Source organism: Choloepus didactylus, chromosome 18, assembly GCF_015220235.1.
Source record: "Choloepus didactylus isolate mChoDid1 chromosome 18, mChoDid1.pri, whole genome shotgun sequence".
Lineage (NCBI taxonomy): Eukaryota > Metazoa > Chordata > Mammalia > Pilosa > Megalonychidae > Choloepus > Choloepus didactylus.
This window is the reverse complement of record NC_051324.1, coordinates 69,529,751-69,557,458: the sequence shown is the minus strand read 5'-3', so window position 1 is coordinate 69,557,458 and position 27,708 is coordinate 69,529,751. Positions and strand designations below refer to the sequence as shown.

General features: G+C 47.7%; 2 protein-coding genes across 10 annotated transcripts in view; one reads left to right on the top strand and one right to left on the bottom strand.

Annotated features, from left to right (window-relative positions):
• Window positions 1-4,753, bottom strand: part of SLC16A5 (solute carrier family 16 member 5) — a 12,632-nt gene extending 7,879 nt beyond the window's left edge. Inside the window, exons 1-3 of one of the 9 annotated variants that reach the window (XM_037808808.1) lie at window positions 4,443-4,753; window positions 3,436-3,787; window positions 70-741 (exon numbers count right to left, since the gene is read on the bottom strand). In XM_037808808.1, coding sequence (XP_037664736.1) covers window positions 70-271 — 202 coding nt within the window. In that variant the 5' untranslated portion in view covers window positions 272-741; window positions 3,436-3,787; window positions 4,443-4,753. Of the gene's footprint in view, window positions 1-69; window positions 757-3,435; window positions 4,244-4,388 lie in introns of those variants that run through there. The other 8 variants (XM_037808810.1, XM_037808812.1, XM_037808811.1 and 5 more) reach the window with 8 other exon arrangements.
• On the top strand, window positions 973-27,708 carry LOC119514826 (collagen alpha-4(IV) chain-like). Its single transcript, XM_037810540.1, has 5 exons — window positions 973-979; window positions 1,959-2,106; window positions 2,871-2,964; window positions 4,285-4,759; window positions 27,611-27,708. Exons 1-5 carry the CDS (start codon window positions 973-975, stop codon window positions 27,706-27,708), a joined length of 822 nt encoding a protein of 273 aa, XP_037666468.1.

The window sequence follows — 27,708 nt, the reverse complement described above, 5'->3', positions numbered from 1 at the left end:
CCCAGGTGGCTTCTCCCCCACTCTAGGCTCCTCCTCATCCGTCCCTCACCCCCTGCCCGGGCTGCTCACCCCCAGCATGGAGCACAGCCAATTGGATGGAGGGGAACCAGGAGGTCTCGCTGTTGCTGGCCTGAAAGTCCCGCTGCAGTTGGGTGAAGAAAATGCCGATGCAGGTGGGGAAGCCCAGGGTAAGGCCCTGTGTCACCACGGTGGCCAGCAGCACCACCCAGGCCCAGGGGCCCTCTGCGCGCTCCAGGGCCCGGGGCATCATCGGCTAGCAACGCAGCCACCACGGCCTTCGCCGCCAGGCTACCACTGCCTGGGCCACCTGGGGAGGGGACGGAGTGGAGTTGGCTGCCTGCAGGCCGCCAGCCTCTCCTGCCCATCTGCTGCCTCCCCTGGGCAGCTGAAACTTGTCCCTTCCTCCTGCTGCAGCCACAGGTATCAAGGAGGGGCACCGCCCCCTGGCAGGCAGCCAGAGGCCCACACGTTGGCCGTGGCAGCTCCTTTCACCCACTTCCCAGAGCTGGCCTGGCAGGAGGGACAGGGCAGGCGGCAGGCAGCGGAGTAGAACGGTGGGTGAAATTCTTCCTGGCTGTTACATCACTTGGTGCTTGGTAGGTAGGACTTCCTGGACCAGCCCTGGGATGCACACAGGATAATTGCAGACCTCCGATGCCAATGAAGTCTCAAGACCCACAGGCATCCACTGGCATTTTCAAGCACTCACGTCCGGACTTCCTGCACACAAACAGACTTTCGCAATGCCACATAAGAAGCAAGGTTCATTGTCAGCGCTGTTGCAAAGCCAGGGCTGGGCGCAGCCAAGGGGTGTACACACAACAGTTTAACAAGGGCACCGAAACAGAAACAGCTCTCAGGAAGGCGAGGCTCTCATCAGAGCGCCCTCTGAAACACCCCACAACGCTCCTTTTACAACCAGCCCTTAGCTGAGAGTCAAGTTCCCTAATCATGCTGAGTAAGGATCTCCCACGTGCCAGGCTGCTCTGGGCACCCCCCACCAAACACACAGATACACACAGACATGCAGATACATACTGCCAGTCACACACAGACACACACGGATGCAAAGACACACAGACTCATATGCAGACACATACAACATAGACATACAGAGACACACACAAACACATGTAGAGATGCACATAATCACATACTCTGCAGAAATACAGACTCAAGCTCACCTATACCCAGGCACAAAAGCAGGCACAGACACAGACACATGTGCAGACACAGATACACACTCACACAGTTACGCACAGACACACACACACATGCAGATCCACACTTAGACTGACACACAGGCAGATAATTCCAGAGACACACATATTCTGCATCGACATATATGCACACAGAAAAACACACAGGTACACACTGTCACACCCTCATGCATACTCTCTCATGCACACTCACATATGCTCATACAAGTCACACACACTGCCACACACACATGCACTCACAAATTGCTCGTGCTTACATACACTGTCATATCACACACTCACACACAAACTCTCAACCACTCACACACTGTCACACTCTCGCCTGTGCTCAGATACTCACAACAGGGTCTCGCACACACAATTTACACGCGCACACTTCTCACATCTTCAGCCCAGAAGGTGCAGCCAGTTCTCTCTCAGTTCAGTGCCACCACCCAGGCCATCGCACCTCAGCACAGGATCTGCCACAACCCCAAAGCCCCAAGGCCCCCTCTCCAAATGCAGAGCTTTTCCAGTCCCTCCCTGTCTGCTCACCAGCTCACCAGCACTCAGGGCCCAGGCTGCGGGGCAGCCAGTGGGGAGAGGCCCTGGACTCGGTTAAGCCAATGGGCAGGCTGATTCCAGAGCTGCGGAGCCACAGGTCAAGGGAAGGTCCAACCCCCAGAAATACTAAACCCCCTCTGCCTGCCAAGCCCAGCGCCCCACACCTTCCCTGAGGCTTAAGAGCATTAAAACAGCGTCTATGCTGGGTCCACCCTAAACTGCCTCTTTCCACCATAAACTGCCCTTTTCAGAAGCTCCAGTCACTTCTCTGGGCACAGAAGCCTCCTCCCTCCCCAGAGGAGCTCCGAGGAGTCCCTCCAAGGTGAGCTCCCCATTCATCACTGCCTCAAGGTGTGTGTGAGTGTGCCTGAGCATGTGTGTGTCCTTGTGTCATGTGACCGAGTGTATGAGGTGCGTGTGATTGGGGGAGGTGTGGGGGTGTGTGAGCATGTATGGGTGAGAGGTGTGTGTGTGTGAGGGATGTGACATGTGAGTGTGTGGCTATTTTGAGTGAGGTGTGCGTGACTGTGTCAGTGTGTGAGCATGTGTATATGTGGTGTGTGTATGTGAGGTGTCTGTGTGAGTGGGTGGCTGTGTGTGAGTGTGAGGTGTGTGACTACGTGTGTGTGTGGGTGAGGGGTGAATGTGTGAGGCTGTGGCGAGGTATCTGTGAGGTGTGTGTGACTGGTCAGTGTGTAACCATGTGTGTATGCGGTGTGTACGTGTGAGGCTGTGGCTATGTATGTGTGAGGTGTGTCTTCATGTGAGTGTGTGTGTGTGACTATTGTATGAGGTGTGTGTCACTATGTGTCAGTGTGAGGTGTGTGACTACGTGTGAATGTGTGTGTGAGGGGTGTATGTGTGAGGCTGTGGCGAGGTGTGTGGTGTATGTGACTGGTCAGTGTGTAAGCATGTGTGTGCATGAGGTGTGTGACTTTGTGTGTGTGTGTGTGAGTGTGTGTGACACTGAACACTCCTGCACAGGGAGTGGGGGAGAACTTCTTGTGCTCCTGGCATGTCCTTGGGCACATTTGGCCCAACTCCAGGCCCAGCAAACTCCAGAAAACTGCCCCTCACCCTTTCCAGGATTTCTGTTCCCTCAGCAAACAGAAAGGACACAAGAGCCACCGGATGCTTCTCTGTGCTGCTTCATGTGAAGTCTCCACACCCCTTCTCCAAGGTCAGCTACTTCTCCCCAAGGCCTCTGCCCGCCCCCACCCCAGCCACTGTCCCCTCTTCCTCACAGAGGGGCCTCCCAGCCTCCTCCCTTCCTCCTGCCCTTCCTGCTCACCATTGCCCAGTCCTTGCTGGCTGGGGGCCCCTCTGCAGGCTGGGCCTTCCCTGAGGCCGCCAGCCCCTCCCAGCTCCCAGCAGCTCCCAGTCCTCAGGCTTCTCACCCCAACAGGCCTGGCCACCCACCCCAGCCAGCCGTTCCCTCCCCAGAGACTCAGCTACAGAGACAAGTCCGAATGTTCCTCCAAGATTCAGCCCTGGCAGCCCTGCTGGGACCCGAATTCCCCTCCTTAATCTAGCAAGAAGGGGTCACTCCCGTGGTCATCGTCGCTGCCCCTGCTGAGAGCAAGGACCTGTTCATGCGCCCCCAGCCTCGGGCATGGTGTGGGCACAGAAGAGAGTATTTAGCACCCCCCACCTGAGGTCCCCAGGGGCTGGGCAGGCCCAGGCCCAGGGGTGGCTTGGCCTGCTGGCAGGGCTGTCCATTCCAGAAGACTCAAGCAGGGCAGAGCAGAGATGGGGCCACCGGCCCAGGCTTCACCTCTGCCCGAGCACAGAAGTGGTCTTACCTTTGTACTGGGAACTGTGAGTCATTACCGCCTGGTGCCTGTCTCAGACAAGCGGGGAGACCCGGCCAGAGACACTTCCCTCTCACTTCCTGTGTCTGGGGGTGGGCAGCTGCTCCAGGCGGCCACAGGGGCCTGCAACCCCGGCTCTCTGCCCCTCCCCACCTCTGGCCCAGACTGAGGCCACCTCTTTGTGCCCAATGGCTGGGTTTGTGGGCAGGGAGAAAGTTTAGGTGAAATTTCTGGTCCTTCTCTCTCCCATCCCACAGGACCCCTCCCCTCCCTGATTTTAGGGCTCCCCATCTCATGCTAGGGTCCCCCAGCCCCTCAGAATCCTTTCTCTGCCCCTCTGAGCTTGCAGCCCCCCTTGGACCTCAAGAGAATTCATGGACAAACTAGACCGATGCCCCATCAAAGGGCACCGTCAAGGTCACAGGATGAAGGGGGCGTTTGGTGGAATGGGAGCCTTGGAAGCCCCAGACAGGCACTGGGGCTTCTTCCCAGGCCCTACACCAGGTAATAGGGAGGGGCAAGAGCCAGCCAGCCCTTGGGGCACTGAAAGCCCTCAAACCCCTCAACCCCCTGCGCCGGGCAGGGGACCCAGAAAAGAGGGAGGCGGTTCCAGAGGGGAGCCGGCTGGGCAAGCCCCCTCCCCACTTCTCCTGCCCCCAAACATGGCCCCCTCCTCCTCTGCTCCCCAGGGGCGGGCTGGTCCCGGCCTGGAGGGCGATTGCTTCGGCAGCAAGGACTTCCTGACCCTCTCGCCCTGGCCCCATGCCTGCCGGTGTCTACTCCGATTTCCCACCCGGCTCAGGACGGGTCTCCTTCGGGTAGGGCTCCCGGGGCTCCCGGGCGGAACCTGCGCTGAAACGTCGGGCCAGGCCTGGGCGGTGCCGCTCTCCCCACCGCACTGCGCGGGCGGTCGCTCTGGCAGGCGTGGGGTCCCCAGCCATCCCGGAACCGGGCGGGGGTCTGGGGCAGCCCAGGACAGGGACAAAGAGACCTCCCTGGCTCCTCACCCCGGGCCTCGGCCACGGAGCCGCCGCAGGCGCTCTCCCGGGGCGGGCGGGGGGCTCCGGGCCGGGCGTGCGCGGCTTCCTGCGGCCCCGGGGAGGCGGCGGCCTGTCCCGGGGAGGAGGGCGGCCCGCCGGGCCCGAGCCTCCCTCGGGGATCCCGGTTCGGGGTGGGGGGGAGGGGGAGGCCTCGCCCTGGGGGTCCGGGTGGGGGTGGGGTGGCGTGGGCGTGGCCAGAGTCCCGGCTGTGCCCGGCTGACCGCGCAGCAGAGATATTTACATGTCGTTAGCATGTGATTTGCATAGCGCGGAGGCGCCCTTTCCAGCTTCTCGATTTTTCTGCCCCAAGTTCTACGGCCCTGGGAGCTAAAGGGAGAAAGAGTGTAATTAAGTGGCTGGGTGGAGCCGAGAGGTCAGGGGTCACAGAACTCCCTTCTTTGGGGGCTTTGGCTGCCCAGGGTACCTTCCAGCCAAAGCCTGGAGCTTTGAGGGCCGCATCAGCGGGGACCCAGGCGGGCAGGGGAGGGGAGCAGTGAAGACGGCGAACCCCTTACCCTGGGAGCAGGTCAGAGGACACCCGCACTTCCACATACCTCCAGAATTGCAGGCCCTTTGCAAGCTTCTCTCCCAGCTAGCCAGCCTTTCATTCAATTGCTACAAAGCTACAGCAATGGAGATGGTGTGGTGCCGGCATAAGGACAGACACATGGCCAGTGGAACAGGATCATCCAGAGCCCAGAGGTCAACCCTTGTATTTATAGTCCACTTTATAAATATCTCAGTTGATTTGCCACAGGGAAGCCCAGACCATTCAATGTGGAAAGAATGGTCTTTTAACAGATGGTGTTGGGACCACTGGATATCCACATGCATCCACGAAGTTAGACTCCTGCCTCACACTATATACAAAAAAATGAACTCAAAATGGGTCATAGCATCCCAAATGCCACAGTATGCCTTGCCCTCACCAAAAATAAGCCCCAGGTAGGTAGGTCCCTACCTGAGATTCTATAAAAGATTCATTCACTAAGTTTTATCTTTCAGAAACTTAAATCCACCAGAGTGTTCCTATGCCAGACAAGTCCTAAAACCCAGAGGCAAGAGCCTCTTTAAGATCAACAATCAGATGCAGCCCCGTTCCCCATACTGTCAACACACCCATTCAAAATGAACAAGTTAAGGTGCTCACTGCCTAGATACCCCTGAAGATGGAGCAAGGGATTAAGTGAACAGGAAGGGGTAGCAACAAATAAGAGAAGATTTAATAAAGGTCTATGAATACTGAAACTTTATATAAATATAAATATATATATATATTTTAGATGCTGGGGTGTTGGAATAGCTGGAAGGAGGTAAATGACATGGCGGAACTGTAACCTATAACATTCTTTGAAATTTGCTCTTTAGCTACTCATTGAATTGTGCTTTGAAAGTTATCACCTTTCTGTATATATCCTATATTTCATAATAAGGAAAGAACTGAAACTGTAGAACTGTAACCCATAACAATTTTTGAAATGACCTATATAACTACTTGTTGAGCTGTACATCCAAAGTTAATACCTTTTTGTATGTATATTTTACAATAAAGGAAATAGCTGAAGGTGTGGAACTCTGACCCATGACATTGTTTGAAATTTGCCCTCTACTAGTTAAATCAGACTTTGAAAGTTATCACTGTTATGCATATATGTTAAAGTTCACAATTAAAAAAATGCATTTAAAAAAAGGGTCATAGGGCAAAATGTAAGAATTTGAGCTATTAAACTCTTAGAAGAAAACGTAGGAGCACATCTTCATGACCTTGGATTAGGCAATGGTTTCTTATGTATGACACCAAAACACAAGTGACAAAAATAAATATACATAAATTGGACTTCATCCAAATTTAAAACATTGTGTGTCAGAGGACACCATCCAGAAAGTAAAAAGAACCCACAGAATGGGAGAAAAAATTCGCCAATAATATTCGAAAAGGGACTTGAATTGAAAAAATATAAAGAACTTTTACAACTCAACAGCAAAAAGACAACCTAACTAAAAAAATGAATAAAGAACTTGACTAGACATTTCTCCATAGAAGGTATACAAGTAGAAAATAAGCACATGAAAAATTGCTCAGTGTCACAGTCATCAGGGAAATGCAAATCTAAACCACAATGAGCTATCACCTCTCTCACCCACCAAGATGGCTTAACTGATGAGTGACTGATGTAGGTGCCATTTGTGTCAAGTTGTAAGGAACGTTTAGATGTAAGGCACCGCCTTGCCTGTGAGCCATTTTCTTGCTGATGGTTCCAGTATTGGGTTGGTGCTCCTTCCCCTAACTGCCAAGGAGCAACTGGCTCTGACATGGGGGGGGAGGGGGGCAGTGTCAACTGAGTCTGAGGTTCCCTGGATACAAACTTTGGGAAGATGAGATGGGACCCAGTAAAGTTTATCCAATGGTCCTACAGGGATGGTCCCAAGTCTTGGTGTGTCCTGTATGTTGGGGTGCAAAGGGAGTCATACTTGGGACTGCACCATCTTAGCAGCCCTGTCTCAGCCTGGCTCCTCCAGTGCTGGATACAGCCCCACTTACCCCATCCCCTGGAACCGTGGCAGAACTCAAGGACTCACACCTTGGAGGTTTCCTTCTGCTCCCTGGAGAAAGCAAACGGGGTTTCCTGGGACCCCACGGTCCTCTGGGAAGCCTGCCCTAACCTTTGATCTCTACTTCATCAAATTGAAATTGACAAAAGTTGCATCCGTGGGAACATCCCCTTTCCACCCCAGACTCTGGGTGGTCTCTCCTGGGTGATGAGCCCACCAGGCTGGGGCAAGCTCACTGGCAGCATCAGGATCCGGGGCTCCAACAGCCCCCACCCACAGCCTCTCCAGGCCTCCTCTATGACTCTGTCCCCTGAGTGGGGACTGGGCTCACAGCCTAGTCACCTGGCACAGTTTTGTTAGGGCCTAAGATAGCTGTCAGTGAGGGGTAGGTGGCCAGGGACCCAGAGCTAGAAGTGTCCTCATGCTCCAGATGAGGAAACGGAGGCACCTGTGGAAAATCATAAATATTTAGGAATTAGTTAAGTAATTAGTAATTAGCACAGTGACCATAATATCGGGAATAATAATAACCATCACATTTCTGTTGCTGGGCTGCCGAACACCTTGAGATCTTTGCACATGCATGATTGTTCCCTTTCCCTGGAACAATCTACCTTGCTTCTTGTCTTGAAGTCTTGAGATTCTTTCAAGTGTCTGTGTAGAAGCCTCTTCCTCCAGGAAGTCTCCTCCAGGAAGTCCTCCCAGACCTCCCAAGTTGAAGCATTAATCCCGCTGGGTGTTCTAACAGCCTGTTTGTGTGTGTCCCCCCACAAACACATACCATGCTCCAGGAGCCTTAGAGGGCTCCCTTGCCCAATTAATCATCACATCCTCCGCCTCCAGCACAGTGCAGGGCATGGGATGGTGATAACTACAACAATCACATGTATTGAGAATGGTCCTAAGCACATCCTGTGCACTGACTCATTGGCTGAATGAAGGAATGGCATGTCCCCCACCCCAGTCCCTCCCTCATTCCTGGATCTTAACACTCCAAGTCCAGGAACTAGGATTATTTAAACATATTTTAATTACTTGAAAGCCCCAGGATGGGCCTCTTGTCCCTCTGCCAAGCTCTTGGCCTCTGGCTGTGACCTTGCAGTGTCCTTGGCTTGGCCAGAGTGCCCTCTGCTGGGGCTGTGGGGACATGGTCCGTCTGGGCTCTCCCCAGTGCTGCTGAACGCTGGGCCCCCCAGTGCCACCGTTTGCTGGCCCCTTTCTCTCTCCACCTGCTCCAGGGGCAGCTTCTCTGCCCTTTCTCCACTTTTACTCAGATTGCCCTAGCTTGCCCAGGGCGTGTGGCAATTTATCAGCTGGCTCCTGAGGACTAGGTCAAGGGCATGTCATCCAGCAGGATATTTCCCCAAAGACGCCCAGATTCAGACCCGAAGGGCACACTTTGTCCCAGAGCTGGCCAAAGAGGCTGGCCACGATGCTGGGGCATCCACCACCCACCCCCAGCTCCACTCCAGCTCCTACCTAAAGGGCAGGCATGTCCTGTTTCTCTCCCACCCAAGGGCCCATCCTCTATCAGCTCAGCTCACTGCCCAACGCTGGAGCCAGGCTGGGGAACAGGACCAGGGACTGTACCTATTCTGGGTCCTGCCCTGGTGTCAGGGCACCGGGAAAGGCAGTGGCCATCAATCAGGCAGACGCCCTCTAAAGCCAGAGCCTGGGGACTCTTTTCCCCCCTTCTTTATAATTTATTTTTAGTCCTGGTAAAATAGGCATAACATAAAAATCATTTTAACCATTTTAAGTGCACAATTCTTTGACATTAAGTATATTGACAATACTGTGCAACTTTCACCACTATTTCCAGACTGTTGTCATCATCTCAAACCAAAACTGATACTCATTTAACAACTCCCCAACTTCCCCCGCCCACACCTCTGGTAATCACTATGCTGCTTTCTGTCTTTATGGCTTTTATTCTTAGTATTTCACATAAGAGGAATCAAAACAATATTTGTCCTTTTGTGTCTGGCTTATTTCACTCAATATGAGGTCTCCAAGCTACATCCATACTGTAACTTGTACCAGCACTTCGCTGATTTCATAGCTGAATAATATTCCATTGGATGAATAGACAACATTGTGTTTATCCGTCCATCTGTTGATGGACACTTTGGTTGCTTCCACCTTTTGGCTAATGTGAATAATGTTGCCACAAACACTGATGTACAAATATTTGTCCAAGTGTTGCTTTCATTTCTTTTGGATATATGCCTAGGAATGGAATTGCTGAGTCATATGGCAATTCCGTTTAACCACCAAACTGTTTTCCATAGCGGCTGCACCACTTTATATTCCCACCAACAATGTACAAGGGTTCCTATTTCTCCAGGTCCTTGACAACATTTGTTATTTGCAGTTTTTTAAATAATAGCAATCCTAGTGGGTGTGCAGTGGTATCTCATTATAGTTTTAATTTGCATTTCTCTAATGGCTAATGATGTTGAGCATCTTTTCATAGTCTCATTTGCCATTTGAATATCTTCTTTGGAGAAATCCTTGGCCCATTCTTTTTTTTTTACTTTTTTTTTTTAATTAAATTCAGTTTTATTGAAATACATTCACACACCATACAATCATCCATGGTATACAATCCACTGTCCACAGTATGATAACATAGTTATGCGTTCATCACCACAATCTATCTCTGATCATTTTCCTTACATCAGAAAGAACCAGAACAAGAATAAAAAATAAAAGTGAAAAAAGAACACCCAAATCATCCCCCATCCCACCCCATTTGTCCTTTAGTTTTTATCCCCATTTTTCTACTCATCCAAACACTAGATAAAGGGGGTGTGATCCACAAGGTCTTCACAATCACACTGTAATCTACATTATTGTAATCTACATTATTATATAATTGTCTTCACGAGTCCAGACTGCTGGGTTGGAGTTTGGTAGTTTCAGGTATTTATTTCTAGCTATTCCAATACATTAAAACCTAAGACGTGTTATCTACATAGTGCATAAGAATGTCCACCAGAGTGACCTCTCGACTCCATTTGAAATCTCTCAGCCACTGAAACTATTTCGTTTCATTTTGCATCCCCCTTTTGGTCAAGAAGGTACTCTCAGTCCCACAATGCCGGGTCCACATTCGTCCCGGGGAGTCATATTCTGCATTGCCAGGGAGATTTACAACTCTGGGAGTCGGGTCCCACGTAGCGGGGAGGGCAGTGAGTTCACCTGTCGAGATGGCTCAGTTAGGGAGAGAGAGGGCTTGGCCCATTCTTTAACTGGGTTGTTTTCTGGTTTGCTAAAGCTGCCGAATGCAAAATACCAGAAATGGATTGACTTTTACAATGGAGATTATTAGTTCACAAATTCACAATTCTACAGCCATGAAAATGTCCCAATTAAGGCATCAATAGGATGATATCTTCTTTTAGGAAAGACTGATAGCATCTGGGGTTCCTGTGTCACATGGGTAGGCATATGGCCAAAGTCTGTTGGTCCTCTCTCAAGGTTAGCTTCTGGTTTCCGTGGCTTTCTGCGAAATGTCTCTGGGCTTCTGTCTTTGCTTCTCTCTCTCAGCTCTTGTGCGTCCTTGCTTGTTTCTCCCAGGGCATTTCTCTTTAAGCATCTGGGGGTCCTCTCTTGGCTTCTCCTGGGCAACCTCTGGATTTCATCTCTTAGCTTCTCTCCTGGTTCTAAATGTTTTTGGCCTTTTTCTGTTTAAGCATCTCCATTTGTGTCGACTCCCTTGACAACTCTGTTAAACTAATTAAGACCTACCTAGAATGGGCGGGGCCACATCTCCATGGAAATAATCTAATGAAAAGGTCCCCACCTACAATTGGGTGGGTTATATCCCTGTGGAAACAACCTAATCAAAAGATCCCATCCACAATATTTCTGCCCCCACAAAATTAGATTAAAAGAACATGGCTTTTCTGGGGTACATAATAGATTCAAACCAGCACAGGTTATTTGTCTTTTTTTGTTGTTGAGTTATAGGAGTTCTTTACATATTCTTGATATTAAGCCCTTAACAGATACATGGTTGTGCTAGTTGGATATATTATGTCCACCAAAAGCCATATTCCTTAATGCAGTCTTATGGGGGCAGATGTATTAGATGTCGATTAGGTTGGAATCCCTTGATTGTTTCCATGGAGATGTGACTCAATCAACTGTGGGTGAACTGTTTGATTAAATTCTTTCCATGGAGATATGGGTCCCGCCCATTCAGGGTGGGTCTTGATTTAATCACTGGAGTTCTATAAAAGATTTCGCAAACAGAATGACCACAGAGCAGCTGCAGCTTAGAGAGACATTTTGGAGATGGCCATTGAAAGCAGACTTTTGCTGATGCTTTAGAGATTGTAGCCCAGAGTTTGCTCCACAGAAGCTAAGAGAGGACAAAACGTCCCAAGAGAAACATTTTGAAGAATACACAGGAGCTGAGAGAGGTGCTGGAACACAATCCGGGATCAGCAGATGTCAGCGCCAATTAACAGAGGTTTTCAGGGTGCCATTGGCCTTCCTTCAGTGAAGGGATACTCATGTTGATGCCTTAATTTGGACATTTGCATGGCCTTCAGATTCTAAATTTGTAACCAAATAAACCCCCTTTATAAAAGCCAATCCATTTCTGGTATTTTGCCTGACAGCAGCATTAGCAATCCGGAACAGTGGTCTTAAACTAATATCCTCGTTTGATTAGTACCAACCTAGTTTTAGTAGTAACAAGCTCTCTATTCCTATATATCTCTATCCCTCTCCCTTTATATTATTATTGGCTCAGATTACATCTTTGTACATTGCATGCCCATTAAAATAGATTTAAAATGTTATTTTACACATTTTCCTAACTAAGTCATTGTTTCAGTTTGCTAATTCTGCCATTATGCAAAATACTAGAAATGGATTGGCTTTTATAAAGGGGATTTATTAGGTTACAAGTTTACAATTCTGTGGCCATAAAAGTGTCCAAACTAAGTCATCAACAAGAGGATACCTTCACTGAAGAAAGGCCGATGGCGTCCAAAACACCTCTGTTAGCTGGGAAGGCACATGGCTGGTGTCTGCTGATTCTTTGCTCCTGGGTTCTGGTTTCAAAATGGCTTTTTCCAAATGTCTCTTGGCTTGTCTCTCTTAGCTTCTTCAGATCCTTTGCGTCTAAGCACCTGGGGGTCCTCTCTTAGCTTCTCCGGAGCAAACTCTGGGCTAGCATCTCCAAATATCTCCAAGCATCTGGGGCTGTGTTGGCTCCTGAGCTCTCTTAAATACTCCAGTGAACCAATCAAGACACACCCTGAATGGGCAGGGGTCCACACCTCCATGGAAATAACCCAATCAAAGGTATCACCCACAGAAGAGTAAGTCACATCTCAATGGAAACAAACATTCAATCAAAATGTCCACCCAACATGACTGAGTTAAAAGATCATGATTCTTCTGGGGCACATAATATATCCAAACTGGCACGATCATATATGGGAGGTGGGGGGTGGGGGCGGGGAAGCAGCTCCAAACCAAAAGTACAATTATACAGGATATTTCATTTACTTACGTAGTTACTTGTACCAATTTTCTTTATTCCTTCAAGTTACTGTCTATCATCCTTTTATTTCAGCTTGAAGGATCCCCTCAGCATTTCTTGTAGTGCAGGTTTTCTGATAATGAACTCTTTCAAGTTTTGTTTATCTGTAAATGTCTTAATTTCTTCTTTATTTTTGAAAGATAATTTTGCTGGATATAAAATTCTTGACAGTTATTTTTTTTCCTTAAGGAGTTTAAATATGCCATCTCACTGTCTTGTGGCCTCCATGGCTTCTGATGAGAAACACACCGTTAATCTTTTTGAGTGGGTCCCCTCTTATTTGGGATCACTTCTTTCTTGCTCCTTTCAAAATCATCCATTTTTCTTTGGACTTTGACAATTTTGGTATAATGTTTCTGGGTGGAGATCTCTTAGAATGCATTCTGCTTGGAGTTTGTTATGCTTCCTGGGGGTTTATATTCATATCTTTTATTAGATTTGGGAAGTTTTCAGCCATTATTTCTTCAAATACCTTTTCTGCTCCTTTATCCCTCTCTTATTTTTCTGGGACTCCAATGATACATATGTTATATTGGGATGCTTGATGTGTCCCCTGGGTCTCTCAGGCTCTGTTCATTTTTCTTCATTATTTTTTCTCTCTGCTCCTCATTCTGCATAATTTCAACCAATTTGTCTTCAACTTTGCTGATCCTTTCTCTGCATGTTCAAATCTGTTGTTGAATCTGGAATCTAATGAGTTCTTCATTTCAATTACTGTACGTTGCAGCTCCAAAATTTGTTTGGTTCCTTTTTATAGTTCCCATCTCTATTTTTTTCAGACAATGTTTTCCCAATTTCCTTTAGTTCTTTGTATATGGAATGAGCTAGTTCTTTAGCTCATTAAGACAGTTGGTTTGAAGTCTTTGACTAATAGTTCCAATGTATGAACTTCCTCAGGGATGATTTCTGGCAATTTTTTTTTTTCCCTGTGAATGGGCCATGCTTTCCTGTTTCTTTATGCGTTTTGTAATTTTTATGTTGAGGACTAAAGATTCTGAATATTATGCTATTATGACTCTGGAAATATGGTTCTCCCACTCCTCTAGGATTTCTAGGTGTTTTGTGTTGTTGCTAGTCAGGGCTGGAGCCATCAATCTGTGAATTTTCCAAAATATTTTTTGCTTCCAAATGAGGAATGGAAAGGGAAAAGAGAAAAGAGAGAAAAAAAGATACTGCCTGTCTAAGACTCCTCTACTGTGTTTGCCTGAGGGGGTTGGAAAAGTTGCTGCCCTCAGGGAGCCGGGCAGGGATCTGAAGTAGCTGATCACAAGCAGCGATCAAACCCCACACTCCTGAATTTTGGAGGACTAGGTCCTTATAGCCCACCCTGGCAACCACAGGCTGCACCAGAACCTGGGCTGCAGTCCCTGCTGCTGCCCGCTGTGCAGCTGGAGGATGGGGATGGTAGCCCCTGCAGGGAGGTTGAAATTCCCTGATCTTTACCAGCCTCCTCCTCCAGCTCTTCCCTGCTTGCTGTACAGTGTTCCACTAGACTCCAGAGCTTGAAAATAGTTGATTCAGACAGTTCCTGCCAGTTCAATAGTTGCTTTAGTGGAAGGACTGATTCCTGGAGCTTCCTACCCCACCATCTCCCCCTTCCCCCACTTTGCCCTCCTAGCCCAGGAAGGGGCTGTCAGAGAGGGCTTTCATGGCTTTGGAGTCACCCCCTCATCCTGGGACCCCATCCTGCTTCCTCCTTTCCGCCTCCATTGCCCCAACTCTCTCTTCCAGCCCACACTCTCTCGCCAGCTCAGGCCCACATGCAAGCTGACTTCTTGTGATTTTCTCACTGCTACCCTACCTCAGCCTGTCTCCCCACCACACTCACCATCTTCCCCTTTGACCAGACCCTGGCGTCAATTCTCTGATTGGTCGGGGGCCTCCCTCCTGCCCCTTGGCCTTCACTTCTACTGACTTTTCCTTTTGTGATCTTGCTCCTCTCCTTTTTTCCTTCCTAATGCTGGAGCCTCTTCCAGCCCACACAGAGGGGATGATGTGTCTTAACTCTGTCAGCACCCCACCCCTCATCCTTTCCTCTCTGCCTCTCACTCCTGCCCCTCTCACCTGTCCAGCTGGCACATCCTCCATGTTGCATGTCAAACGACTTTTTCAGGGAAACCCTCCCTCTACCTGCTGTGGGACAGGCCCCTTGGCAATCTCTTTCCCACAGAGCCTTTATCTCAGCATGTAGTTAGATACTCTCATCCTGTGACCGACAGCAGGGTCTGCCCCCACCCCCAGGATGCTGAATGGGGAAGATGGGTTCATCTTGTGCTCTACCACATCCTCTATGAGGAGCCCTGTGCCTGGCCCACAGGAGCCACTCAGCATTAGTGGCAGAAAACTGGGCAGAAATCTAAACCATTAGCATCATCTCCAACATCATGGCCTGCTGTGTTAAACACAAAGTCAACAATGCACATGTCCTCGAGGCACGGAGTCTGTAGCTGTGCATGTAAGTTGATTCTACTTCCAGAAAACTCAGCAGGCAGGGAACCAAAGGCCTTGCAATGGATACCCTTAGGCTCCTGACACTCTGATCGACATTTACTTTGGCAAGGGTGAGCAGAGAACCAATGTTAGTTAGCTTTCCATTTAGAAGCATCAGCGTGCCTATGCCTTACTAACAACAGGGAGTGTTATAGGCATTTTGGGTGCAGCTGTTCTGAGAATTGCAGGACATTTAGCATCCCTGACACCCCCTCAACCCCCAGTAGTACCCTCCAAACTTTGTGACACCCCCAACTAGGGTGAGGCAAGTGAAGTACTCACCCGGGGCTCACAATTTAAATGACACCAAAAAATGAAGTAATCACGATAATAATAATTGAATGCAACATTTTTAGAAAATCAGATCAGAAAACTCTGGCTAGCAGGTTGGTCACATTTTTGTAAATAAAGTTTTATTGGAACCAGGGCTGGGATTAGTGTGAGGTAGGTCAGGCAGATTCATGCAAGTACAGGGTCAAATTCAGTCTGTATTTAAAATTTCAATATTCTGTTCATCATGGATTTTTGCATTAATTTTGATTTTTTAAGATAGTGCATTAAGAGATTTTCCTTGATTCCTGAGGTTTTTGGCAGACACCCTGTACCGGTTTCGATGTATCCCTCAAAACGCCATTATCTTTGATGCAGTCTTGTGTGGGCAGACATATTATTATTGATTAGATTTGGAATCCTTTGGGTGTTTCCAAGGAGATGTGATTCCATCAACTGTGTACAAGACCTTTGGTTGGATAATTTCCATGGAGGTGTTACCCCACCCATTCAGGGTGGGTTTAAATTAAATCACGGGAGTCACATAAATGAGCTAACAGAAGGAACTCAGTGCAGCTGAGAGTGACATTTTGAAGAGGAGCTACAGCCAAGAGGGACACAGAAGCTGAGAGAGTAGCTGCAGATGAGAGACAGTTTGAAGACGGCCATTGAAAGCAAACTCTTGCTCCGGAGAAGCTAAAAGAGGACAAATACCCCAAGAGCAACTAACAGTGACATTTTTGAGGAACTGCAGTCTAGAGAGGAACGTCCTGGGAGAAAGCCATTTTGAAACCAGAACTTTGGAGCAGACGCAGCCACGTACCTTCCCAGCTAACAGAGGTTTTCCGGATGCCAATGGCCATCCTGATTGTTGATGCCTTACCTTGGACACTTTATGGCCTTAAGACTGTAACTGTGTAACCAAATAAACCCCTTTATAAAAGCCAATCCATTTCTGGTGTTTTGCATTCTCGCAGCATTAGCAAACCAGAACACACCCCTCCCCTTAAATTTTGCCCCCAAGATGAGTTTCTCCCTCACCTCAGCCTAGTCCCTGCTGCACCCTGGTTGAGAAGCACCGAGGGTCACAGAATCCTCAGTGAATATGCATCATATCCACACCATTTTACAGATCAGGAAATGGTCCCTGTTCTCAAAGAATCTTCCAGGTAGGGAGAAGGCTGGAATGGAAACAGGTGAGAGGCAGGTAGGTCCTGTGCACTCACCTTGCTACAGTGCACCTGCTTACTCAGCTTGTGAGGGAGGAAAGGGATGGAAGGAGAAAGGAAGTAGGTGAGCAACCACGCTTCGACCACTGATCCCAGCCCGACCTGACCCAGGAAAGGGTCTATGCTGGTTTGAGTCTATTATGTGCCCCATATAAGACAATGTTCTTTTAAGCCAATCTGGTGTGGGCAGACCTATTGTGGGTGGGAACTTTTGATTAGATTGTTTCCATGGAGATGTGACACCCCCCCATTGAAGGTGGGTCTTAATCACCTTTACAGGCATCCTCTATGAGAAGATAAAAGGCAGAGACATTTGAAGAGAGCTGAGAGATGATTAGACAGAAACATCTCAGGAGAAACAAGCAGAGAGCCAAGAGAAGCTAAGAGAGAAAATGCCCAGAGACATTTGGGAGACAGCTGTTGAAAACAGAACCAGGAGAGAAGCTAAGAGATGAAATCCAGTTTGCCCAGGAGAAGCTAAGAGAGGACCCCCAGATGCTTAGAGAGAAAGCCCTGGGAGAAACAAGCAGGGATGCACAGGAGCTGAGAGAAGCAAAGACAGAAGTCCGGAGACATTTTGCAGAAAGCCACAGAAACCAGAAGCTAACCCTGGGAGAAGCCCAGAGACATCACCATGTGTCTTCCCATGAGACAGAGGAACCCCGGATGCCATCAGCCTTTCTTCAGTCAAGGTATCTTTCTCTGGGTGCCTTAATTTGGACATTTTCATGGCCATAGAACTGTAAATTTGTAACCTAATCAATTTCCATTGAAAAAGCCAATCCATTTCTGGTATTTTGCATTCTGGCAGCTTTAGCAGGATCCGAGCGGCCCCCTGCCCTTGAGCCCAGAAGAGCCTCTGAGGGCGTTCATCCAGTTCTTGGGCCAACTTTTATTGAGCACCTACTATGCGTCCGTCATGCCTTAAGCATGGGAGACAGAGAGATGAAATGCATTGCCTGTCCTGAAGTCTATGGAAAATTCACAGATGAAATATGAAGTGTGAGCTCCATGAAAGACACATGCAGAGAATGTTATGGGAGCAAAGAGGAGGGCACTCTACCTGGCCTGGGGGATAGAGGAGCTCAGACCTGACTTCTTGGAACATGGCATATCTTAGCTGAGTCTCAAGGAATGAGTTAGGAGTTTGCTAAGCGGGGTAGAGGTGGAGGTGGAAGAGTGTCCCAGGCAGAGGGAACGGTATGAGAAAAGGCCAGGAGGTGAGACACTTTCAGGGTAAAATGGAGTGGGGGTAGGAGTGGGAGTGGGGATGGGTGGGGACTGGTGATGGAGCCCATGAGAGCAATTGGAGAGTGAAGTTTGTGGCAGGGCCTTCGGGGCTCAGTCAGCAAAGCAGGCCGGAGATGGCCCACCTCCCCTTAGCTGGTGGGACCCATCCAGGCCACCACTAGCTCTTTTCTCCTAGGAACAGTGCAGAGTTGAGTTCGTGTGCCTTTGGGAGAGCTGTTCCTGGCAGTCAGCAGGTAGCCACTGTACGCCAGGCAGGGCCTCTGCCACGGGGTCTCGCAGGCACCCTCTCCTTCCACCCTAGCCTGGGACCAAGGCCCCGAGCACACCATCCCTTGGAAGAGGAAGGGGTTAAAGTCTCCTCCAGGCTCCTGCCATCTCAGTTCTTTTTCCTGCCCCTTCCCCACCTGTGGGACTGGCATGAGGAGGTCACTCTGTCTTTGGCAATAGAAACGATTGCTGCTATCAGCTTCCTTGACGCCCACTTTGACTTTCCTGGGTCTGGGTAAAACTTGGAGTAATGATTGAGGAAGCAACATCTGTGGCTCTGGCTGGGTAGCCTTTTACCAACCACCTCTAGTGGGGATCAGAGAAGGAGTTAAAGACAAAACAAAGCTATGGGACAGATTTGTAGGATGCAGCCAGTGAACAGGTAGTTTTTGCCTTTTTTGAAGCCATTTTGGCAAATATGCTCAGTGTATCTGGTGGAAAGTGCATAATATGAGTTGTAACTCTATCCTTTAGCTATCTACATCTTCAGCTGACTCACAGCTCTGTCTGCATGAGAAAAGACTAGAAGGAAATACTCCAGGAGAGGTTATCTCTGGGGGGTAGGTTTATGGGTAGTTTTGTGTTTCTATATTGTGTAAATTTTCTACAGTGAATGCATTGCAGGAAAGGCGGTGTAGCGTAATGGTTGAAGAGGCAGTCTACTGCGTTTGAATCCTGCTCCCAATTTATACCACCTCTGTGACTACAGTAAAGTCAAGTAACCTCTCCTGCCTTAGTTCCCTCTTCCATTGAATTGGGATAATACTTACTCCTAGGGCTAGGGGGGATTAAATTAGTTCATATTTGTAAAAAGCTATGAACAGTGGCTGGCCCATACTAACTACAATGTGTTTGTTAAATAAAAGCAGAAAATGCAATGAATATTTTTAAAAGATGTAAAAATTACTCAATACATGAATGCAATCTTTTTGTAAGAATATGGAAGTTTTTTTTAAAGTAAAATACAGTTTGGTTTACAGCCTTGTTGGATTCACATTAAAAATATATTAGCTGAGCGCTCAGGCCGGAGAAGGATATGAGAAGTGCGTGGGTGGTGATCTAGAACCAGCGGGGGAAAAGGAGGGGTCGCTGCGGTGCATTTTCTAAGAGCACTGGCTGCCCTGCTGTCCCCAGGGGCCCTCTGCTGTATCTCCCCCGTGGGCTCTGGAAACCCCTTTGCCATCTGATACAGTTGAGGCTAGCGCTGGGCCAAAGAAAAGAACCCTGACATTTTGGGCTGCTGGCCAGCTTCACCGAGGGTGCAGGTCTGCTTTGCATTTGGCATTTTGAAATACTAAAGAGGCTTGAGGACCCCCATGACCATCACTGTGGCCTGTAGGGGGCCTGGGCTCTGGGCCAGGAGCTCCCGTTTAGGAAGGCAAACCCGGGTTCATCTGGGTGTGGATTTCATAGCAACGCGTGCCTGGATGGTGTCACCCTGGAATTAAGTGTCCTTTAGAATCAGGGAACCCTGGCCAGGCAGCCCCCCTCCCTGCCGGCTTCCCGATGGGAGAGTGTGGATCCACCAGGCCCGACCGGGCCTGAGCTGACAGGTCCTCCCAGCATTTCCTCACCACACGCGGCCACGAACGCCACCCAGCCCTCCTGGCGTGGGAGAATGAAGACTGGGGGACGGAGAGGCAAGGCAGACTTTTTGGTGTGAAAGGTTCCCCTGAATCCGGGTAAAGGTTTCGGTCTCATTCCTACCAACTGACAGGAAGAACAGCCCATGGGGAATAAAAGTCATCGGAATTGAACCCAAGTACCAAGGCTGCAGACAGGTAACCAGAGGTCACAGACGCGGCCGGCCGCGGAGCCAGAGGACGAGACCCTGTCCAGGAGACCTTCAGAGCACACCCTGCACACACACCCTACACACACACACACACCTATGCACAACCACCCTACACACACACACTACACACAGCCATCCTACACGCACACACTACACACAGCCACCCTACACACACACTACACACACCTACGCACAACCACCCTATACACACACACTACACACAGCCACCCTACACGCACACACTACACACACACACACACCTATGCACAACCACCCTACACACACACACTACACACAGCCACCCTACACGCACACACTACACACACACCCTACACACACACACACCTATGCACAACCACCCTACACACACACACACTACACACACCTACGCACAACCACTCTATACACACCCACTACACAAGCCACTGTACACACACACCCTACACAGACACCTACGCACAACCACCCTATACACACACACTACACACAGCCATCCTACATGCACACACTACACACAGCCACCATACACACACACCCTACACACACCTATGCACAACCACCCTATACACACCCACTACACACAGCCATCCTACATGCACACACTACACACAGCCACCATACACACACACCCTACACACACCTATGCACAACCACCCTATACACACCCACTACACAAGCCACTGTACACACACACCCTACACAGACACCTACGCACAACTACCCTATACACACGCACTACACACAGCCACCGTACACACACACCTTACAAACACATTTATGCACAATCACCCCATACACACACACTACACACAGCCACCATACACACACTCTACATATAGCCACCTTACACACGCACACTACCCACAGCCACCCTATACACTACACACACCACCCTACACACACACACACACACACACCACACTACACATGTACACTACACACACACATCATACACACAGCCAACCTACACACACCTACCCACACAGCTCTTCTGGTGACACCTTGCTCCAAAATGGCCGCCCGTGGTGCCTGGAGCCAGCAGCTGGGCTCACTAATGTTTCCGGGAGCTAGCCGGGAGGGGGTGGAATTCAGGAACACTACTGAGGGGGTGTTGGGCCTGGTGCCCGACTATGTCGCCCGTGGGGTTTTTCCCTCTGCCTTGTATCATTTCCTCCTTGTATCATTAACCTCACCTGGTGCTGCAGGAATGGGCAGGTTGAGGCCAGACAGGGTGGCGGGTTTCCAGCTGGGCGGGGTCCCCAGTGTAAGAAAGGAATAAGTTTCGTTTTCACATAGAGACAGCATGGAATAAGGGAAATGGAGGCAAAACCAGTTTAAACAAGCCCCAGACAAAGAGAAGAGAGAATCTGCCTGATGTAAAGAGACATGAGGTAGTATCAGAGGCGGGAACTCACAGCAAAAAAAAATAAAAATTTGGGGGGGCATTGGCTAATCAGTTCAAAATCTCAATAATGAGCTAGTTGGCTCTCTGGGATTGGCTGTACAAATTAAAATCTCAAAAGATGAATTAGTTAGTGTTCTCGGATAGGCTGTAACCTCTGTAGTACCCAGTCAATGGGGAAACAGGGGAGGGACTTGCGAATTAGGAGTAGGAGATTTAAACATCGCCATTCTCTTCCTCTGGCGCGCCAGCCTTCCGCGTGTTTGGCTGGACGCCCCATCTTGCAAGATCGTAAATAAATTCTTTTCTCCTCCAGAACCGAGAGAGCGTTTATTCCCTTACAGGTACCACTTTATTTCCGACAACTTGGGGGCTCGTCCGGGATCCAAAGCTTCGGAGGGGGACCCCCGAGGTGGACAAAGGGAAGGCGCGCCCCGCTGATTGAGCGGTCTCGGACTCCGCCATTGGGGGCCCATCTCCGGCAGCTAAAGGGCCCGAGACCAGATGCTTGGATCTGCCGGTTGTGGATGAGAAAAGGGGGAAAAGAAAAGGCCTGCCTCTGGTTAACCAGGCAACTCCGTGCACGGACCAAGGTAAGGAAAGAAATATTATATTACCTTGGTGGTTAAAGCATTCTGAAAGTCTGGGGCTGATCCTGAGGGAAAGATGCCCAAACAAGACTCAGAATGGGGACATTCTGATGAGCCTAGAGCTGATCCTAAGGGAAAGATGCTCAGGCAAGACTCAGAATGGGGAATAGAGGCAGTCAGCCGGCTGGGAATAAAGGGAAGGGGGTAGGTACCTTTAGGGTCCCCGGGGAACATTCCTCTAAATAATCCATTGGGAAACATGTTAAAACATTGGGCTAAAAGTAATTGGACCAAGGGAAAGGGTAAAAGAAAATGATCAAATATTATTGTTATGTTTAGACAAAAAAAAAAAAAAGTCATTTTGCTGCCAAATATATTCTGGCCAAAATATAAGGCAGATAAGAGTTGGCTTTGTGCTGACCTCGTGTGTCATGTTAATAAAAATAAACCTTTTTCCAAGGCAGAATTGAACTGTGCCATGTGGTGGCTGCAGGGAAAAAAACTAAAACCTGGGATAAGCATTCCCCCACCTTATGGTTTCCCCTCCCCCACTGGGGCGGGAACCATTAAAGCCTGGGGTTTTGGTGGAAGCAGTCTATGCCCCCAGGCAATTGGAGAGCCAGTTAATGCTGACTGCTCCAGTAATTACAACCCACCAAAAGTTAAGAAAAAAAAAAAAATGGAGAGATTTCCAAAAGTTTCTGTTTCTAAAGGCTCTTAAAGAAAGAAAGGTAAGAATCATTAATAAAAAGTCTAGCAAGGCTAGCTGAATAACAATTAACTTGATTCTTAAACTCTGGTTTATGTAAATATCCCTTTCTTGGGAGAAGAAAGGGAAATGGGAAAGAGGGCGGCTATGAGAGAAAGAGAGAGACTGCATCCACCTAAAATAAAATTGGCTGTACCCATATCCCCAAAGAACGATGAAAGTTGAGGTCTGAAGTCAAGTGGTCTCAGGCTGGGAGAGTGGAGTGGCCCACATGCATGAAAAGGGTGAGTTTGCCCTGGGGGTTGAGGGTGGGCCTTCCGCCTCAATGCTCTAGAAAAGTTTTGCCGCCTCAGGACCCAGAGGGTGGAGCACATTCCCAGGGGAATGTGAAAAGCCTGGCTGCCACCCCACTGTTCAGAGAAGGTAGAGCCTTTACCCCGAAGAGGCAGAGTCTGGGTGGCACCCCGATGTTTAAGAAGGGTGGGGCCAAAAAGGTAATCTCCCCAACATCACCCCAGACTTTGAAAAGAAAAGGGCTGCCACAAAAGCCTCTAAAAAGGGTTGGACTCCCACTCCCTCAAGCCCCAAGAATACAATGTCATTCTGTTAATAACTCAGACTTTAAAAGATCAGTTATATAAAGGAATTTTAGCCTAATATTCAGAGAAGATCCAAAAATCGATGAATGGCTGAATAAGCCATTAGAGGAAATATTCAGAGAATCAACAAGCCAGGGAGGAAACAGACAAAAGTGAGATAGAGAAGTAATTGGAGCAGTTTAAAAAAAAAAAAAAAAAAAAAAGGAGGAAGGAAATTTGTAGCATGGGGTTTGTGTGATTCTCTATTCATATACTTATGTGGGGCTAAACAGGTATTAATAAATACATTTACATATTTTAGTGTGCTGTGTAATTAAGTCTAAGGCATGTGGAAGCTACATTTAAAGTCCCTTAATGTGTGTATCAGGGTATATAGAAAGTTATATGCACATTTTTTAGGACTGTATTTGGATGCATTCTGAGAGTTAAAACTTCATGAATCTAATGGGAGTTTAAGTTGTATGTTTACACAGGAATGTGGGATAGTTGTATTTGTATGTAATAAAAGCATGTAATATAATTACGTAGGAGTCTTTCAAACTGTTAAAGTTTGTCAGTGTGTAATTTAAAACTTGGCAAAAATTTCCTGTGTACTCATCTATAGTAAACTGAAGCTATTTCTTTGTGTCTTTATAGCGTATACTAGTTTGTGTGTACTCTAAAGCTGGGCAATTGTGTGCAGTTTCACAATAGTGTGAAAAATGAAAAAAAGTGAGAAAAACTGTGTAAAAGTTTTCTATGTATGTGTAACAGTAGTGTATTGGCTATACATGCTTGTAAATGGGAATGTATGTCTGTTTCGTATGGTTATGAGTGTGTATATAAGTTATATGTGTCTGTATTCCAGATATATGAGACTGTGTATTCTTGTAAAAAGCAGAATAATTTTTCTGATATATTTTGGGCAAAAGCAAAAGGTCCATACTCAAAGTGCAAGTAGATGTTCCTATAAAAGGGTTTAAGGTTCACTAAAGCTGAATTAAACAAACTTAGAACAGTGAATGGTTCATATCTCTTCCCAGGTCTCCATTTGGTAATGCCAGGTTGCTATCTTAACATTAAGTCTAATAGAAATAAAGACACCACATATATTGTCAAATACTACACACCAAGGCTTGTCCTCCTCTCCCTGGAGAGTGGGTTTTTACTCATCTAACAGCAAAACTTGTGTGTATGTTCAGGGTATGCATATATGTGAATCACGTATATTCAAGCATCACTAAACTAGGTGTACTAAAAACTGAATTTTAAGTTAGCATTTAAGAGTGGTAAGCCTTTTTATGTTCATTAATCTTAGGTTATTGTAAATTATTGTTGTCCTTTAGTCTAATTGTTCTAGCCTGAAATGTTGGTAAGTTCTTGCTGCTCTTCATGCACATGACTTCAGGAGTGTCTGTACCTAAAGCAGGTATTAGCAGTTTTACACTAGGGGAGTCATTAGAGGGGTGCAAGCCATGTGTAATTTAGTACTTAGGCAATTACAAGGTGTAGGCCTTTGGTTTTTGGTTTGCCTTTCCCCAGGAGGACTGGAGAGCTCCCCTCCCTAGACACAAAGGATCTTTTTCTTAAGAATTATATACTGGCCTTGTCTTCTACTTTATCATCTCTCAGGCACCGTGGACTGCTGGCTCAGACCCTGCCTCTTGAATTTGCTGCCCATTGACATCAGCCTGGCAGCTGGGTTCTGATCCAGTCGTGGAAAGAATCCAAACTTCAACCGATCTGGGAAGGACCCTATCAAGTCTTGCTGACAACTGAGACGGCAGTCCGAATGGCAGAAAGAGGCTGGACTCATTACACACAAGTGAAGGGACCAGTGCCTGAACCAGACGATAAGTATCCAGCAACTCAACCTGAATCCTGGAAAGTGACTCCTACCTCAGATCCCCTAAGGATCACTTTAAATAGGCAACAGTTAAAGGAACATATTAGAAGGGAGAAAGGGCTGGATTAAACCCTATGTTTGCATTGTGCTCTGTGTATAGCTTAATGATGAAATTGCTTATGCTGATCATAATGTTCTATATTCAAGGAGTAACAGGTTCTGCTAAGCTGGTTATTAAGTGTAGTCAAAGGCTTAAAGTCTCAAACTGTACAATTTGATGTTTGTCAAGTAATGAGCTGTAAAAATCTAAAACATCAGCAACAACTGAGGGAGGAATATAAGCATTTATGTAAGCAGACTGTTCAAATAGAAAGCAAGATTGTTGGGGGGCGAACATTTGAGAGTATAACTTACGAGACACCTAACCCCTGTTATTCTTGGAACACTGCTTGGTGGACCACACAGTATGAGGGATGGGTCTTACCCAGGTTGGAGGAAAAACCATTAAGGGAAACTTGGCTGGAATTTAACTCTCCAGTACAAATTGACCCCAAGGTCATTAGAATACTTAAGACCAAAGACTTAAAGCAAACCACAGAAATAGAAACAGGTTATGGAAATACAAATGCCTGGGTAGAATGGGGCAAACATACCATCCAGAGTCTAAACAGAAGTGACTGTTATGCTTGTACAACCAAACAACCCACTGTTCAGATTATGCCCTTCCCCTTGGGGATGAAAAAGCATGAAAGGGAGTTTAAATGTATAACACTCCTCTTTCAAAATGCTACTCCTGGTGAAAGTTGTAGTACGTTGTCCTCCCTTTTCCCTCCAGTCCAGGAGGGAAGTGTCAAAGCCATACCAGCGTCTCACCTTGGTCCCGGAAACCACTCTGCCTGTCTCTCCAGATGGCAAGAAGGGCTCCAGGATCTTGGTACCATGGCTTTGTGTACACAGGTGTGGAATGTGAGCAAGGATAGTACTGGCAACTTCTCCAGCCTAACTATACCCCGAGCAGACCTCTGGTGGTACTGTGGGAAGGGCATCCTCTGGCCAACACTACCTGAAAGGTGGGGAGAAACCTGTGCTCTGGTTCAATTGGCTATCTCATTTACCCTGGCATTTGAAAGTAATAAAGTACCAACCCAAGGCAAAGTAGAAAAGAAAAATGCACAAAGTGTACCTAGTTCCTTCAATAAAAAAATGTTTGTAGATAGTATAGGGGTTCCCCAGAAAGTTCCTAATGAGTTTAAAGCTAGAAATCAATTAGCTGCAGAATTTAAATCATCCTTATTCTGGTGGGTCACCATCAATAAAAATGTCAATCATCAGCTAAAATTTATCAACTATACCAGGAATGTCATTAAAAAAAATAGCAGAACAGTTAGATGCCACTAGCCGAATGGCATGGGAGAACAGAATGGCCCTAGACACGATGCTAGCTGAAAAAGGAGGCATCTGTGCTATAGTTGGGGGAAATTGTCGCACATTCATCCCCAATAATACTGCACCTAATGGAACTATCACCAAAGCCCTACAAGGCTTAACAGCCTTATTTCAGAAACTAGAAAAGAATTCTAGCATTAACAACCCACTCATAGAATGGTTGGAAAATTGGTTCGAGAAATGGAAAGGAATTGCAACATCTATTTTAATTTTCCTTATCATTCCAGCCAAAATGTTTATAACAGCTGGGTGCTACATAATCCCGTGTGCTCAAAGGCTAGTTCAAAAAGCCATCAAAACCACTAGAATCAAAAATAAGAAAGATCCCTATGATGAGGAATGTAAAAAAGCCCTTAGCAAATTTGAGAATCTAAAATGTGAAAACTAAAAGTGTTTAAAAAAAAAGAGGAGGGAATCTGTAAGAAAGGAATAAGTTTCGTTTTCACATAGAGACAGCATGGAATAAGGGAAATGGAGGCAAAACCAGTTTAAACAAGCCCCAGACAAAGAGAAGAGAGAATCTGCCTGATGTAAAGAGACATAAGGTAGTATCAGAGGCGGGAACTCACAGCAAAAAAAAATAAAAATTTGGGGGGGGGGCATTGGCTAATCAGTTCAAAATCTCAATAATGAGCTAGTTGGCTCTCTGGGATTGGCTGTACAAATTAAAATCTCAAAAGATGAATTAGTTAGTGTTCTCGGATAGGCTGTAACCTCTGTAGTACCCAGTCAATGGGGAAACAGGGGAGGGACTTGCGAATTAGGAGTAGGAGATTTAAACATCGCCATTCTCTTCCTCTGGCGCGCCAGCCTTCCGCGTGTTTGGCTGGACGCCCCATCTTGCAAGATCGTAAATAAATTCTTTTCTCCTCCAGAACCGAGAGAGCGTTTATTCCCTTACAGGTACCACTTTATTTCCGACACCCAGCCATGACCCTGCCTGGCCCGGGGCAGTGGGTGGTCTGGGTCCACCAATCCCTCCTCAGCCTCAGAGGCCTGGATCTGGACGGAGCCCCTGTGCTGGGGGCAGCGCTGCCCGCTGGGAGCTGAGGGGGGCAGCCGGCTGGAGTGTCGGGGAGGGTGA